General features: G+C 35.2%; 1 protein-coding gene across 2 annotated transcripts in view; it reads right to left on the bottom strand.

Moving 5' to 3' along the window:
• Positions 1-16,911, bottom strand: part of LOC123534069 (lysophospholipase D GDPD1-like) — a 43,578-nt gene extending 26,667 nt beyond the window's left edge. The window contains exons 1-7 of one of the 2 annotated variants that reach the window (XM_053519492.1): positions 16,803-16,911; positions 9,005-9,159; positions 7,091-7,133; positions 4,253-4,388; positions 3,817-3,862; positions 1,539-1,660; positions 493-582 (exon numbers count right to left, since the gene is read on the bottom strand). In XM_053519492.1, coding sequence (XP_053375467.1) covers positions 493-582; positions 1,539-1,660; positions 3,817-3,862; positions 4,253-4,388; positions 7,091-7,133; positions 9,005-9,155 — 588 coding nt within the window. In that variant the 5' untranslated portion in view covers positions 9,156-9,159; positions 16,803-16,911. Of the gene's footprint in view, positions 1-492; positions 583-1,538; positions 1,661-3,816; positions 3,863-4,252; positions 4,389-7,090; positions 7,134-9,004; positions 9,160-16,553; positions 16,703-16,802 lie in introns of those variants that run through there. The other variant, XM_053519491.1, reaches the window with a different exon arrangement.
• Positions 16,912-17,457: the final 546 nt, after the last annotated feature.

Below are 17,457 nucleotides of genomic sequence, written 5' to 3'. Positions count from 1 at the left end.
AACGGACGGACGAACAAACAAACAGACGGACAGGACAATCACTATATGCCTCCTGCATCAGTAGATGCCGGGGGCATAATGACAAAGACACATGATATGATACCCCACCCAGTCACTTTATATTGACACCCGGATGACCAGTCCTAGTACTACCCTCTTAATGCTGAGCGTCAAGCCAGGAAGCTACTAATACCATTTTTTACGTCTTTGGTATGACATGGCCGGGGATCAAACCTACGACCTCCGGCACTCCAAGTGGACACTCTACCACAAAGCTACCTAGGCAGTTACAGAGGTCATCTGCTGCTCATGACCAACCTCTCTACAACTTTCATGATCCTAGGCCGGAGATTTCTTGAGTTATTATCCAGCAACAGATTGGTCTACATACTGACTGACCAACCGACTGACTGACATCTGTAAAACAATATACCCCCTTCTATTTCGAAGGGGGGCAAATGAGTCAGTCAACATATGTATCAAAATATTTACCAGATTATTGAGAGCTTTTGTTGTTTCACTGAGACGTCCTCCCCATATAGTTAGATCTTCTCTATGGAATTCTTTTATTAAATCATGTACCTATGAAAAGCAAAAAAAAAAACAAAACAATACCTAAGTAACTCTATAGCTTTTGAGTTTTAACTTTACTTTATTTATTCGTCAAAAATATCAAAACAACTAACGCTATTTTAGTTGCTGAATAGTCAAACTTTGTACCCTCAAACTCGATCGACAGGACAAGCAAAAATTTGTTCGAGTTATCAGTAGTATGAGCCATCGAACAATATATCATAGATTTCTGAAGGACTTTGCCTGGACCAGACGATGAATTCGAGCAAGAGGCGATGCTCAAATTATCTGAATTCGAGCTAATAAATTTTACTGTATGTTGTCTATACAAAATCTTTTCTTCTAAAGTAAATTACTTCTGTATATGGCAATGTGACCAGGGGTGGCAAATTCAATTGTCCGTATTGCCCAGGTTGTCCCAAAGCTTGTACGGACAAATGAAATTTGACCAGAATTTACTATATAACTGTAATATGGACAAGTACAAAATAGCAATTGACAAAAACAGACAAGCAAGTCAAAATCAGAATTTGCAACCCCTGTGGTAACAGTGAGAGAACGAACAACCAATGGCATAATGGTCTCCAACCTCATATTCTTTGGGTAAAAAATCAGATGCATTCAATGACTAAGCAATTTAAGACATATTTTGTGATTAAGGTGAAAGCAAGGTCAAATGCAACCAGGAAACTAAATATCCTTTTTGCTGTATTTACAAATTCATACGTATGGAAAAAATTTACATGGAATCAAGACAGAATATTGTTTACACAGACCAAATATACCATAAGTCATAAAGAAATTTAGGTCAGTACCATTAACTGTTAAAAGGGGTGCCTACCTGAAAGATACTAACTGAATAGCAAACAATGCAGATCATGTTCAGCCAGCACATCCATGATCTACACTGGTCACAAAGGCAGAATCAATCATGTCCAGCATGATAAGGATTAAGTTTGACTTACTTTATGAAAAAGTTCTTCATTATAAACTTTAACATCAATGTTAACTGGTGTTTCAGGGAAGGCTGTAAAGACTTCACGTAGGGTAGGTATTTTTCTATCCTCTCCACATTCAATATTGAAACCTGGAAAACAAACTTATACTAAATTAAAAACTCAAACACAGAAAGTATGCTTTTAATAATTCTTATAGGAATGTATGTAATTGCTGAAATATTTCAGTAATAAGGCTGCAGTCAAACAGACATGTCATACTAATAATATCTGTCATGTGTTTACGAATCGGATAGAAATATCCGTCCCGAGAGCACCTGTGCATTGGGCGGTAATGAGGCTTGCGGAATTACCGCCCATGCCCAGGTGGCCGAGGGACTGATATTTCCATCCGATTTGTAAACACATGACTGATATTTTTTCTTGCATATTGTCTACATGTTAGCATTTTATTCTGGCAGTTCTTGCATACAGTATTTTACAAATAACAGGTAGAAATATTTTCTTTGTAGCACTCTTTCTTATAGTAGAGTGCGGGAAATTAACGTCCGTCAGCAGAAGTGACGTCATGATGTTTTGCGTCAGCACAATAACAAAGTTCCACTTAATTTTTATCGTTTGTAGCGTAACGTTATGTTCTTATGGTAAACTAACGTATTTTGAATCAAGGAATATACTATAAGAAACAGAGAGAAACTATCAAGGTACCTGCTTTTTTCGTATTTCTACATAAACAATATATTATCAGTGCATGAACCACTAGTTGTTATTAACAGCACGAGAGTCATCTGGCATGGGGGGTGCCAGATGGGTTCTGCCTTCATGGGTAAAATCACCGGAAACGCCAGTCCGGTGTGCAAGATATTTGTTTGTTTCAGTGTGAGCATAAAGTTTCTTTCACTGAGTGAACATTATATTTTGACTCTTCTTAAGTAGGGCAGCCATGAAAACTGAAAATAAGCTGATAATCACAAGTGAATGATTGTAAGGACATTACATGTATATGACTGCCTGTGTAAGCATGGAATGGAAATCAAGCTCTATCAAAGCTTTTATCCACGCTTTCCTAAGGGTTAGGAAAACATCTGCCTTACTCAGGCAGACATTATGGATAACTTTTCTTGCCTACTGTTAATATGAATGCAACATTTTCGAAGAAATTGTTAATAAAAAATTGCTCATACACAATGTCATTATATGACAACAAAATATGACATCAATGAGTGCATGTGTAGCTGAACTCTTCTGCAGGGAGATCTCCTACCAGGATAACCTCTTTACCAACTAGGTAGGCAAGAAGTGTGGATCTTACATCATTACCCAGCGGTTATTCAAATAATAAAGGTTCAAAACTCGCTTTATCACTTTTGAATCATCCTCCTTTTTGTACTTCGACATTTTCCCCCTAATACAATGTAATTCAGCAAAAAACCTTCTGTTTCTTCAATATATAATTAATAACCTAAAAATGCTGACCCCACATTTCTATCAGTGAAAATTTGTTAGACATCAGCACATGAAAGAGGCTAGGAGCACATGTTTGAAAAAACACCTAATTTCGCTCCAATAAAGTAAATGAAATCTCTGCTGTGCTATTCCATTGCTCTTCTATAGAGTTTAGAGGAAAAAGAATTTTTGAAAAGCATATTTATATAAAAAAAACTTTAATTAACTTAAAGTTCTTTTTAATAATTAGTCTTTTATTTTCTAATTAAATCATACTAAACCATACTGCAAAACAGCAAGTTAAACAGCAGAACTTTACAGCTTACTTGTTTTCTTGGAAGATTTAACACAAAATTACACAATCATTCAATATTTTAAAACAAAAATCTAATTTTTCGACGTACCGTGTATTCTTGTTTGGAAAAGATCTGCTTATATAGTACAGCCACAACAACCCAAAGTTTAACATGTTATTTCACACACTGTTCCAACATCAGTTCAGTTGTATAAACCTAATACAATATTAAAGTTTAAATGCAGAGTGGATGCAGTGGTCCAGTGGTAACAGTCTGACTACGAAACCTGGGGTCTTGAGTTTGGACCCCCACTCCTCCAACTACAAATTACAAACAATGGGATAAGAGTCCTGTGTATGAGTGCTTTACACCTGGCCCGCAAAAGAACCAGGGAAGCTTCTGGAATTGGAGTGTCTTCTGTATCTTGCACTATCCTCCTACTAACAATACTAACAGTCTTCTGGAGGAGTTGTCCAAATGGATTATCAGTGGCAACTATAAATAACCTTATATACAAACAAACAAACAATCAATGCTATACATACTTGGTCTGAAATCCACTGATAATACTGGCTTGTATTCCGGCAAATTCTGTAATACAGAGAACAGTAGCAGACTTATCCTAATGGTACATAACACAAAGGCAATACAGAACAGTGGGGCATATAGGTAGACTGTAAAACAATTAAAGGGCAGTAACTCTGAAGTTACTGAAGTGATCCTAACTGAAGTTGTGTAAAATTTCATGGAGATCAATCAATAAGTTACTGAGATGCAGATACGTTTGTCCGTATGTTTATGTGTCTGTCCAAAATTGAAAGTGCTTACAATTCAGTGTATTTTAGGGACGACGGAAGACAGACGGACGGTGGACAGATGACAGGCAATTGCAAAAGCTCACCTTGTCACTACGTGACAGGTGAGCTAAAAAATATATAATCACAATCTAGGAGCTAGTCTAATGAAAAGCCTGTTGCTTACTTTGAGATCTAAGTCTGATATATTAAAGTCTGCTCCACACTTCTTGAGGAGATGATGATCATGTGACACAACAACTTCTCCATCCTTGGTTAAATGACAGTCAATCTCTAACATCTGTGTACCATGACTCAACGCACTGAAAATAACAACAATAAATGAAATACTGACAGTTTAAGCAAATGTGACTAAGCAAATAATTATCATTCTATAAAAGTACGTAGAGCATGATGTCACTACTTTCTGTAAGTGCATCAGTATGGAAGGGCTACGGTAACCCTAGTGTATACATATGGAGCAACATTTGTAACAGTGCAATGTTTTTTTTTACAAAATATCTGTGTTTAAGGCTTTTGTCTTTATATAATTTATACTAAAGTATCTTAAATCGAAAAAAAAAAAACTTTTCACGACTGTAATTGAAACTTGATATCAAAAATATATTTTAACAAACATGGGAGTTGTCAAACAGAAAATCTCTGATATAAGTCATAGAGAAAAATGTGTGATGAAAAATAGTACTCTGAACAAAAAACTGAACTCTAAATTATGATATTTTACATACTACAGATGTTTTTATTGTAATATTTTAAAAAAAAAAATATCATGCTGTTTCCTCGTTATATGGAGATAAAGGCCCATATTCATTAATGTTTAAAGACTGAAACTAAGATGAACCGCCCACTTAGTTCAATAGGGAGAGAGCAGATCTACGAATCTCGGGGTCGCAAGTTTGTTCCCCGGGCCGGGTGTACGTTCTCCGTGATGATTTGATAAAAGACACTGTGTCTGACATCATTCATCCTCCACCTCTGATTCATGTGGGGAAGTTGGCAGTTACTTGGGGAGAACAGGTTTGTACAGGTACAGAATCCAGGAACACTAGTTAGGTTACCTACTTGCTGTTACATAACTGAAATACTGTTGAAAAACGGCATTAAACCAAACAAGAGGGCCATGATGGCCCTATATCGCTCACCTGTTATCATTGCACTTGAGGACAAGAAGGTCCTCAGACAAAATATCTAAGTCCAAAGGACAGGAATAACAAAGGGAAGAAATTTAACAAAAAAAAAAAAAAAATTCTTAAAAGGTACAGATATGTCAAAATACACCTAAAAATTGAAGGTACCATCCATGTTGTATCACAGAAAAGTGGTCTCGGTTTTTCCCTACGGCCAATAATAAAAAAATTACACAAAAAAAGCTATTTATAGTAACGTAAAAGGGAAGTAATTAAAAATTATTGTAAGTGAACAAAAGAAGGATCTGCCAAATAAATCTGTTGACATAAATGAAAATTCAGATCAGTATCTTCATTAGTTACGGAGATATACCCATTTTAATTTGAAATAAAGAGAGGTAATTTGACATAAAATCAGTCCATAGTTATCTACCCTGATTGGCTCAGTCCAACTAATGCCAATAATGAAATTTCAAATAAGTCCTATAAGGACTTACTGATATAAATCCATTTTGATTAAAATCAGGGGAGGTAATCAGATATAAAATAACTCTGGAACCTACGACTGGATCTGATTTGTCATGGAATCCAATATTTATTGTTGTTGAAGATATTTTGGAAGTTTGTATCAAATAAAACCATAAATGAAGTCTCTATATGGCTGCAAAAGCCAAAATAGCCAATTTTGGACCTTTAAGGAGCCATAACTCTGGAACCCATAATGGAATCTGGCCAGTTCAAGAAAGGAACCAAGATCTTGTGGTGATACAAGTTGTGTGCAAGTTTGGTTAGAATAAAATCATAAATGAAGCTGCTATTGTGCAGACAAGGTCAAAATAGCTAATTTTGGCCCTTTCAGGGGCCATAACTCTGGAACCCATTAAGGGATCTGGCCGGTTCAACAAAGGAACTGAGATCTTATGGCGACTCAAGTTTTGTGCAAGTTTAATTAAATTCAAATCATAAATGAAGCTGCTATTGTGCAGACAAGGTCAAAATAGCTAATTCTGGCCCTGTCAGGGGCCATAACTCTGGAACCCATATTGGAATCTCGCCAGTTCAAGAAAGGAACCAAGATCTTATAGTGATACAAGTTGTGTGCAAGTTTGGTTAAAATAAAATCATAAATGAAGCTGCTATTGTGCAGACAAGGTCAAAATAGCTAATTTTGGCCCTTTCAGGGGCCATAACTCAGGAACACATAATGGGATCTGGCCAGTTCAAGAAAGGAACCGAGATCTTATGGTGATACAAGTTGTGTGCAAGTTTGGTTAAAATAAAATCATAAATGAAAACACTATCGTGCAGACAAGAAATTGTTGACGGACGCACGCACGGACGGACGACGGACGAAGGGTGATCACAAAAGCTCACCTTGTCACTATGTGACAGGTGAGCTAAAAAAAACAAATGAAACTAAGATGTAGACTTTAAAATCCTATATATATATACATTTGATATATTTTAATGCTATTTTTCTACATAAATACGCATAGCTAATAATGATTCTGCAAAATTTTAGCAGTATTAATATGTTTAGACAAAAATATAGAAAACTGAATATTTGCCATTTTTAAGCCTAAGTTTCTGTCTTTTAACATGGATGAATACAGGCCCTGTTCCTTTAAAGACAGGTTTACATCTGTTTCTTTGATGAAATTCATAGTCATTTACAGTTGTTCAGCAAAATATAAAGTCACTGATTGAAAGAGTTTGCAACATCTACAAAAACCATGCATAATCTAAAATAGCATTTTTTTTTCAGTCTATTAATCAGCATTAATTAAACATGACTAATATCTTGCTGAACCTGATTCATCATCATACCAGTATTCAATTTCAGCTGTGTAACACTATAAATGAAATATATACTTAACTGTTTAAATGCCATCATGGTATTTTCACAGTTCTCTCCAGCACCTGCAAAAAACAAAAAGCCACCAACAACTGACTTTGTGAGGAGTTATAAATCCATTTTATCTTCTATATTGTCATTTCAGTGCAAAATGTATCTTTTTGACATTTTGCACTGAGATGACATTTTATTATTTGTCTGTCCTTCTGTAACAGATTCAACAAAACATTAATTAATATGTAAGATGCTTTTGTAGAAAAGCACATGTCTTCCCCAAAGCATAGTAGTAATAGGCAAGAAGTCAACAGAGGACAGGAGCAGAAGTCAAAGAGAAACTGATGGTTGGAGTAGTGACCCCAAAAATCAATAGGGATCATCTACTCGGCATGTCCAATCATCCAATGAAGTTTCAGCATTCTTGGTCAAGTGGTTCTCGAGTCATTGACCAGAAACAGTTCTCCATGTTCAGACCCCTGTGACCTTGACCTTTGATCGAGTGACCCCACAAAACATTAGGGGTCTTTTACTTCTAAAGCCCTATCACTCTATGAAGACTGAAGGTTCTTGGTCATATGGTTCTCCAGTTATTGATTGGAAATGAAGTGAGGCAGACGGATAGGGCAAAATCGATATAATTAAATTTTAAAGCTTAAGGCATTCACGGATGTTTAACCAAATTATTAATTTAAATGATATAAGTACTTGACAATTTTTCATCATCAGGGAATTGAGAAGTATTAACTCAAGACATGGAAGTCTCAATGGTCACTGCATTACATAGACTTGTACGACTGCACAGACCCTAACGTATCTGGCTTTTTTTTCATAAAGTGTAGGTATATGAAAGAGTAAGAAGGGCTGTTTGCTTAAGGTTGTAGATCCATACTGACTGTAACTGTTGTCAATTTCCATGTGATCATGTGACTGTATGTATTCTTTATGCAATTCAGCATTCTTCATATGTGAGTACAGCTCAATGTGAATAGGGCTTTCCATAAATACCAGAGACTATTAAAATGCAAAGCTATTAGCCTAAGCTTGAGTTGTTGAATTCTTCATGTGAGTAAGCCATGCAGCTGGCTTAAGGAAGGTCAGTGGTTCCACCCAGGTGTCCACTCATTATGAGATAATGCACGTAGGGGCACCTGGGGGCTTCCTCCATCATTAAAAGCTGGAAAGTTGCCAAATGACCTATAACTGTGTTTGTGTCAGTGTAACATTAAAACCAACAAGAAAATTAAAATGTCACTACAGGCCCACTACCTTAATATACTTACTGTACATTAACCTTTACCCTGCTAAATTTCTAAAATGAACTGGTCCTTCATTCAATTTGGGCATTACCATTTATAATTTGAAGGGGTGTTTGCTGAAATTTTACTGACTGAACAGTGAACAGTGCAGACCATGATCAGCCTGATCTTGGTCTGCACTGGTCGCAAAGGCAGAAATATTCCCCGCCCAGCAGGCTAAAGTTATACAGTGAAATATTCTCTATCAAACAAATGTTTTCAGTCAAACTGGACGAAATTGGGCCACATGACATTGTGAGCAATTTCTTTATATTTTGAAATAAGAGAAATATACATTAGCCATGCTGTGTACGATGCTCTAAGTACCCAGTATTTGGCAGCTGATGAATAAAGAAAGAACATTTCTCTGAAAATAATAATTGAGCCGTGCCATGAGAAAATCAACATAATGGGTTTGCGACCAGCATTGATCCAGACCAGCCTGCCCATCCGCGCAGTCTGGTCAGGATCCATGCTGTTCGCTAATGGTTTCTCTAATTGCAGTAGGCTTTAAAAGCGAACAGCATGGATCCTGACCAGACTGCGCGGATGCGCAGGCTGGTCTGGATCCATGCTGGTCGCACACCCACTATGTTGGTTTTCTCATGGCAAGGCTCATATAAGTACAAAAAACCAAACCTTACCTCCTCTATGACTGATATGTACTGGTCGGAATTTCAGCTTCTTTTTCTTATGTATCAAATGTGGGAACTTGAAGAGAATCAGTGAGGTAACCAGGTACCCACCAAGCACGGTTGCTAGTATTGCCATTCCAATGATTAATGGCAAATCCATAAACCTGTTGATAGAAATAATATAATAATGGAAGTACACAACTTACAGACAGTTATGTATTGAATACGGGAAATATAACAAGAGGGCCATGAAGGCTCTGTATCGCTCACCTGACCTACTGACCTAAAGATCATCAAGATTAACGTTCTGACCAAGTTTCATTAAGATATGGTCATAAATGTGGCCTCTAAAGTGTTAACTAGCTTTTCCTTTGATTTGACCCGGTGACCTAGTTTTTGACCCCATATGACCCAGATTCGAACTTGACCTAAAGATCATCAAGATTAACATTCTTACTAAGTTTCATGACGATACAGTTATAAATGTGGCCTTTAGAGTGTTAACAAGCTTTTCCTTTGATTTTGACCCGGTGACCTAGTTTTTGACCTAAAGATCATCAAGATTAACATTCTGACCAAGTTTCATCAAGATTAACAGTCTGACCAAGTTTCATGAAGATACAGTCATAAATGTCGGCTCTATAGTGTTAACAAGCTTTTCCTTTGATTTGACCTAGTGACCTAGTTTTTTATCCCACCTGATCCAGATTTGAATGTGATCTATAAATCATCAAGATTAACATTCTGACCAAGTTTCTTTAAGATACAGTCATAAATGTGGCCTCTACAGTGTTAACTAGCTTTTCTTTTGATTTGACCTGGTGACCTAGTTTTTGATCCTACATGACCCAGATTCATAACAGACCTTGAGATCATCAAGATTAAAATCCTGACCAAGTTTCATGAAGATAAAGTCATAAAGGTGGCCTCTACAGTATTAACAAGCTTTTCCTTTGATTTGACCTGGTGACCTAGTTTTTGATCCCTGATGACCCAATATTGTACTCGTCCAAGATTTTATTGAGGGTAACATTCTGACCAAGTTTCATTAAGATTGGGCCAAAATTGTGACCTCTAGAGTGTTAGTAAGCTTTTCCTTTGATTTGACCTGGTGACCTAGTTTTTAATCCCAGATGACCCAATCTCAAACTTGTCCAAGACTTTATTGCAGGTAACATCCTGTTTAAGTTTCATTAAGGTTGGACCAAAATTGTGACCACTAGAGTGTTAACAAGCTTTTCTTTTGATTTGACCTGGTGACCTAGTTTTTGAATCCAGATGACCCAATATCGATCTCATCAAAGATTTTATTGAGGGTAACATTCTGATCAAGTTTCATTAAGATTGGGTCAAAATTGTGACCTCTAGTGTTAACAAGCTTTTCCTTTGATTTGACCAGGTGGCCTAGTTTTTGACCCCAGATGACCCAATATCAAACTCATCCAAGATTTTATTGAGAGTAACATTCTAACAAAGTTTCATTAAGATTGGGCCAAAATTGTGCCCTCTAGAGTGTTAACAGTCAAATTGTTGACGACGACGGACACAGGGCGATCACTAAAGCAGCTAAAAATGTACAGATATCACTTTAATAGTGAGCTTGAGCACCAAACTACATTTGTATATTGTAATACTAATACAGTTTCAAATATGATAGATTTCAGTATTTTCTTCATAAGTAACCCAGGTGCCATCTTATAGCAATAGCTAGGAACTGAAATATTCTTTTTTTGCAGTTGTAACCATTCTATCTGCTTAAATAGTGTCAACCCAAGCTGATCCTGTAGGATGCTCTTAAATAGCAACCCTCAAGTTCACTTTTAAAGTTTCACGCAGCATGAACCTTTCCAGTCATGCTATAGCTCCAAAAAGCAGATATTTCAACAGGGCTGTTACTACCCTAGGTTCATACACTGGGTATATCAAGTTTACTCTAAAGTTAGACCGACTAAAGACCAAGCTGAATAACGGTTTTCAAATTTATTTAGTAATATTTACAAAGCCCTTAACAATAGTGTACAGTCAAGTTATAATACAAGAATATCATCATAAAATAAAATGTGACAACAAGTAAAACCATGAATACTAGCTGTATTTTATAGATGGGTATCCGCTAAGGAAGCCGCGAGTTGTGATGGAAGAGAGACGACTGTAACCTAAATTGTACCAGATCCCATTTTAGGGTTAAGATAGAATGTGGCTGATATAGAAAATTAAATGATCCACTAGGTTTAGGACACAAAACGGCTGCCAGAAACCCGGATTTGTGACAAACAAACATACTAGACGTAGGGTCAGAGTTGCTGACCTAGATACAATAATTTACTTTCAATTACAATTAAACTGCATGGTATAAAATTAGCATCTTAATGTATTTATAAACAATAAATGTTTTGCTCGTATCATAAATACAACTCTCTTTCATTAATTTGTGTAATTTTAACAAACTCTTTTTATTTTTGAATGGTTTTGTTTTCATCAGTCAGGGGTGCAACTGTTTTAAGTTATATAACCTATTTCAGTTACTTTTTCAAGCATTTTATAACCTGTATTAGTTATAAAATATAGTTAACTCAGGTAAGTTATTCAAAAAAAGTCTTTTTGCTGTTCTCACAAAGTGACTTTTAAAAGTGAAATTATAGCAAACTGTGGTTAATCAAATTCTCTTTTAGTAGTATCATGACCTGATAAGCATAATGGGATGTTAAGAGTTTTACAGCTTTAAAACTTTTGCGTAAAACTTTATCAGCCTTGCGTAAATTTTTTTACTGCATAGCTGGAAAGATAAAAGGTCAAGCATTCAGGAAATAATTGCATAAGTCTCATTCAAAATGAGGAATTGGCACAGGAGGGCTTTGTAATATTTTATGATAACTGAAACAAGTTATGAAAGTATAAGCAATAACTCAAATGGGTTATAAACAGCGATAACTTGAAATAGTTACACCCCTGACTGTTCATATGATAACAGTAAAATGCAGATATGGCTTAGAGGGATGGCAACTAAAAATATCAAATCAATAAATAAGCCAAACAAGTAAGGCTAGTTTTACTCCAAATAATAGGACGTTTTGGGACAGCGTGATAACTTGACTGTCGCTGTCTCCGTCACGTCCAAACTTATTCTGCATATTTCTGTTAGGAAATCCCCAACTGAAATCCGTTGGAAACGTTTTCTGGTACATGTACAAAGATTTTGTAATGATTACATCTCTGACAAGGAGATGCGTTCAATAAACGTTTGATGCCCCCGGTGGCATCCTTGTCGATACAAAGCAAACCAAGTCCAAAACGAGGTCAAGGTCAAACTGAGGTCAGGTGATGTTTGAAGATGAGGAATGGTCACAGGTTACATCTGTATTAGTATCAATTCATTCTTGTAAGCGGTATTGATGCTAGACGAAACGGTCCCATTTGGTTAACCAAGAGATGGCACATATAAAGCAACCTAAGTCCAAAATGAGGTTAAGGTCAAACTGAGGTCAGGTGATGTCTGAAGATGAGGAATGGTCACAGGTTACATCTGCATTAGTATCAAGTCATTCTGGTAAGGGGTTTTGATGCTAGACGAAACGGTCCCATTTGGTTAACCTCGTACGGAGAGACGAATGAACAGGACAATCACTATATGCCTCCCGCATCAGTAGATGGCCGGGGGCATAAAAATGAATTTATTTTGACATTAAAGCATAAACTTGCCTCGCTGACATTTTATGAATATATATTTTAATTATGTTTTGTTTCTGCAATTTAGTGAAATCGGCAATCTGTTTATTCCAAACCTGTCACATCATATTTTTGAAGATTTGTCTCTTATTTAAAATTATGAATTAAATTCAACCCATTTGAAGTTTCTACATGAATTAATGTTTAATTTATTAAAGCAAGTACTTGTCAGACGAGTATACTATGACTTGTTTGGATTTTTAATGTCTTCGTTTTCCTAACAGTAGAATGCAGATACGGGTAAGGCTTAGAGGGATGACAACTATAAAATATCAGATAATAAATTAGTCATCCCGATATGCCAAAGAGTAAGGCTAGGCTAGTTTATGCTACTATCACTTCCACCCCTCCCCAATCGCACACTTACAAAGTAAACCATAGGCATAAACAAATTACACAATTTCTTGTATGTGGCTGATTTAAACTACCAGACCATAGCAATGATGTAACAGAAAATCTTGATTTTAATTCATTGACTGAAACAGACCTTAACTTTTTGAGCATATATATGTTATTATTTGCGGACGACATGGTGTTGTTTACCACTAGCGCACAAAGTCTACAGACACAGTTAGACAGCTTATATACATATTCTCTTAAATGGGGTTTAAAGATAAACGTTAAGAAGACAAAAATTTGTGTTTTTAGAAAAGGGAGAACAAACATTAAGTATAGTTGGTATATTAATAATGAAAACATTGAAATTGTAGATTCATTCTGTTATCTCGGGGTAAATTTCAAATACAATGGGTTAATGCTAGGTGCAATGAAATCTTTGTCTGACCAGGCATTAAAAGCTATAAATAGTTTATACTCTATTTTCACAAGAATCAAGTTCGATGTTAAAACCAAGTTTTTACTATTTGATAGAATGGTTGAACCTCTGTGCAGAAGTATTCGGTGTTTACAAGACAGATGTTTTAGACAGAATTCAGATAAAGTTTTGTAAAAAGATTCTAGAAGTCAAACCATCTACTCCAAATATGGCTGTTCTGGGCGAACTTGGAAGATTACCTATATCTGTTTTATGCAAAGAGAGAGTTTTGAATTACTGGGTGAGAATTAATAAAAACAGGGAATCACTGATGTATAACATTTATCAAATACAATATAAGGAGACATATAATGCTGGATGTTCATTTTGGGCAAAACAGGTTAAGTCGCTTTTAGAGAGTCTTGGGTACGGGTATCTTTGGAATAATTTTGATGAAAATATTTCTTTTAATGTGTTAAAATGTCGTTTGAGAGACCAGTTTGTTCAAAATTGGAGTGGTAGTGTCCATAGTATGTCTTAACTTGACTATTATGTTAGATTTAAGAATGAATTTAAATATGAAAACTATCTTGACATTGTTGAGAACAAATATCTGAGAAAACTCTTTACATGTTTTAGGTTATCGTCGCATGCCCTTGCAATTGAAACTGGAAGATATGTGGGAATAAATAGAACTGATAGGATATGTAGAAATTGTAACTTCAACGTTGTCGAATCTGAATATCACTTTTTATTGACTTGTCCAAAGTATAGCCATATTCGCACTAAATTCTTACCAAATACATCGTGGCCAAATATTAACCTTTTCAACAGACTGATGTCTTCAAATAAAAAGAAAACAGTATTAGGAATTTGCAAATACCTGAAAGAAGCATATAATGTAAGGAATCCAGATTTATAAATCTATACTTCAAAAAACTGGGAAAGTAAAGAAGCTTTGTGTTGAATTGTATAATCTATATATGGTTACCACAATTATATTTGATAGTACTATCTAAATACATTGTTAAATATCTTCATGTATGTGCACATTGTGATTAAGATATAAAATGTGTTGTTGTTTTTTCTGTTCATTAGCCAAAGGCATGTTATTGCCGATTTTTGCTAATAAATGTGTTGTTGTTGTTGTTGTTGTTGTATTAAGACATTATACAGCGATAATTAGATCAATAAACAGGTGCGCTCTTTCTTGATGTAACCAATTAAAATAGCGTGAAGTACTTACCAGATGCGTGATTTAATCAGTTAGCATAGGTGTGATAATCCTGATAATTCAATTATACACCTTAATCAGTCGGCAGCTTATTTTAGATAAAGCAATAAAAGGGTTACAGGGGTCACACTGGCAATTTTTTTCTCTGAACCACTGCTTTTTTCGAAGATAAAATTATTAGGCCAACAACGGCGAAGCGCATAGCATTGACGTTCTTGTAGGACTACATTATATGTACCAAAGTACTCATACCACTCAAGAAATTAATGTAGTTATTATACATATTTCTTAGTAACCCTTTAAAAAGCTATTTAGAAAATCAATATTTGTTAACTTCTAAAATTATCATTTTTATAAATATCTGCCATTTAATAAAAAAAAAATCAGAACATGACATTTAAAATAAAGATGTCAAAAAAAAGAAGAAATTTTGCTTAAGCAGTGTCTTATTCTGCACACTGCCTATTAGTGGGTGGGGTTCGATGCCTTCACATGTTTTATTCTCGAAAAATACTTTAAAATATGAGCTCCTTTTGCAACAGTTTTCATATTTTTCTTAAATGTTGACTCTTTCTTGGGTTTTTATTTAAGACTGCCCAAAAAAGTCTCGTCAGAAATGACAGAAATTTCCGAAAATGAAGGTCGCGAAAACGGGTGACAAATACGGAAAACGTAAGTTAGAATTAAATTTTTGATAAAATACCTATGTTTTATGGCTTTTCTGTCATCATATCTATTCAATACTTACAATTTCTGCTTATCTAAAGCATTTTTATTTGTTTTTGCCCAAACTAACGCTCGGCAACTAGCATGAATAAATAAAATTTGCTACAGATTGTCTGCGGCCGATTGCTCATAAAAAGGTATCAAGCGCACAAAATGATGATTATAATTATCCAGTTTGTTATTCAATAATCTAATTATCGCCAATTAACTGCCTGGTCAAATAAAAATTTTGCAAATTGGCTTCCTCCCTTTCAATAACAGATGTTGTTTGTCTACACAGATTATCGATTTTTCACACCTTTTGGTTCCTAAAACTGGCAATAGTCGTAGTTTTGTAGACAGGCGTAGCTTCGGGCCATTTTCGCCACGTAGAAAATTTCGGAGCCACATTTATTTTTTTGTCGCAAATGGCTCAAGTGGCGATCGACAGCGTGACCCCTGGGTTATTAAAATTCGTTGAAGTTATAATTATGATATATCTATCATTTTATTGCAATATTATTTACCGATAATAAATTAAGTAAAACTATTTTAAACAGAAAATCTGTAGCTGGAAGTATTTTTTTTTTTTAAAAATCAAGTTACCGCTCCTAATAGAATGTTTCCATTGCGCACTTTGCCTCCATTGCGTGTCAGTGATTTAGCACAAATATCTGTTATGTGCCTTTTTTTTTTTAGAGAGATATAATTATAATTATAATTATGACACATCTATCATTTTATTGCAATAGCATTTACCGAGAGTAAATAAAATCTTTCAAACAATTTTAAACAGACAACTATGAGTATTTTCTAAATATTCATCCAATTATCGGTCCTAAAAAGGTTCTTTGCGCACTTCACCTCCATTGCGCACAATTTGAATTAGCACAAATATATGCTGCTTGTGTGCCATTTTCATTTCTTGGCATTTAACAACGTTTCCATTAACTATAGCCAGCAAGTTTACCCAATAATCGACGCTATAAAAAAAATTGATTCCATTGCGCACTTTACCTCCATTTCGCACCATTGCGCACTTTACTTCCATTGCGCACTATAGGCATACGCTATGTAAATTTGTTAACTGAAGAGAAATTTTCAGAAAGACCGCATAATTTCCCCTAACATAATTTTACCTGAATTATAATAAATTTGTATTCCAAACTAGTATGTCTACACACAAACGTTCAATAGTAGTTCTATAGTAGCGATTATGACGTTAGCAATCTCTGATATGATTCACTTGTTAAAGCAAATGTAGGACCGAAGCAGAATCTGGAACATGCTCGCGGAAATATGTGACATATTCACAAATACAGTTTTATCCGTAGCATTTTAAGAGAAATTATGATCATTCGGTAATATATAATAAAATTTATCCATACCATTAATATTTCATTTCATCTAGTCACTTCTGTCTTAGTTGACAGGCTTTTTTCATATATTTACTATTTAATGACCTTTACCCCCTCCGGAAAATAGCGTAGATTACCGAAGTATTCCGATAACCAATATGGTCAAAGGGGTACTAACGAATGTCCCGTCTAATTGCTTGCGTGTATATTTCATGAATACGCTGATATTTATGTCGACGTTGGGTCTATTTCTTACCCCACCCACCTATATATATGGCAAGTTTTTGAATTTTCTTACAGCAACTACTATTTTTGTGACCAGTAACAAACCTTCATTATTCTAGTAACAGAAAGTCACAAAAACTGCATCTATCTGAAATTTAATGATTTTTGACAGAACATGTGATTTTATTTTCTTAGTAACATAGGTAACAAAAGGTAACATCCCTATATAACTCTAGTAACAAAAAAGTCACACACAGTCACATACTGAAATTTATTGATTTTTGACAAAACCTCTGATTCTATTTTCTTAGTAACATAGGTAACAAAAGGTAACGTCCCTATATAACTCTAGTAACAAAAAAGTCACACACAGTCACATACTGAAATTTATTGATTTTTGACAAAACCTCTGATTCTATTTTCTTAGTAACATAGGTAACAAAAGGTAACATCCCTATAT

Source organism: Mercenaria mercenaria, chromosome 12 (assembly GCF_021730395.1).
Source record: "Mercenaria mercenaria strain notata chromosome 12, MADL_Memer_1, whole genome shotgun sequence".
Taxonomy (NCBI): Eukaryota; Metazoa; Mollusca; class Bivalvia; order Venerida; family Veneridae; genus Mercenaria; species Mercenaria mercenaria.
The sequence above is the reverse complement of the archived record's forward strand: the minus strand, read 5'-3'. Positions and strand labels throughout refer to the sequence as shown.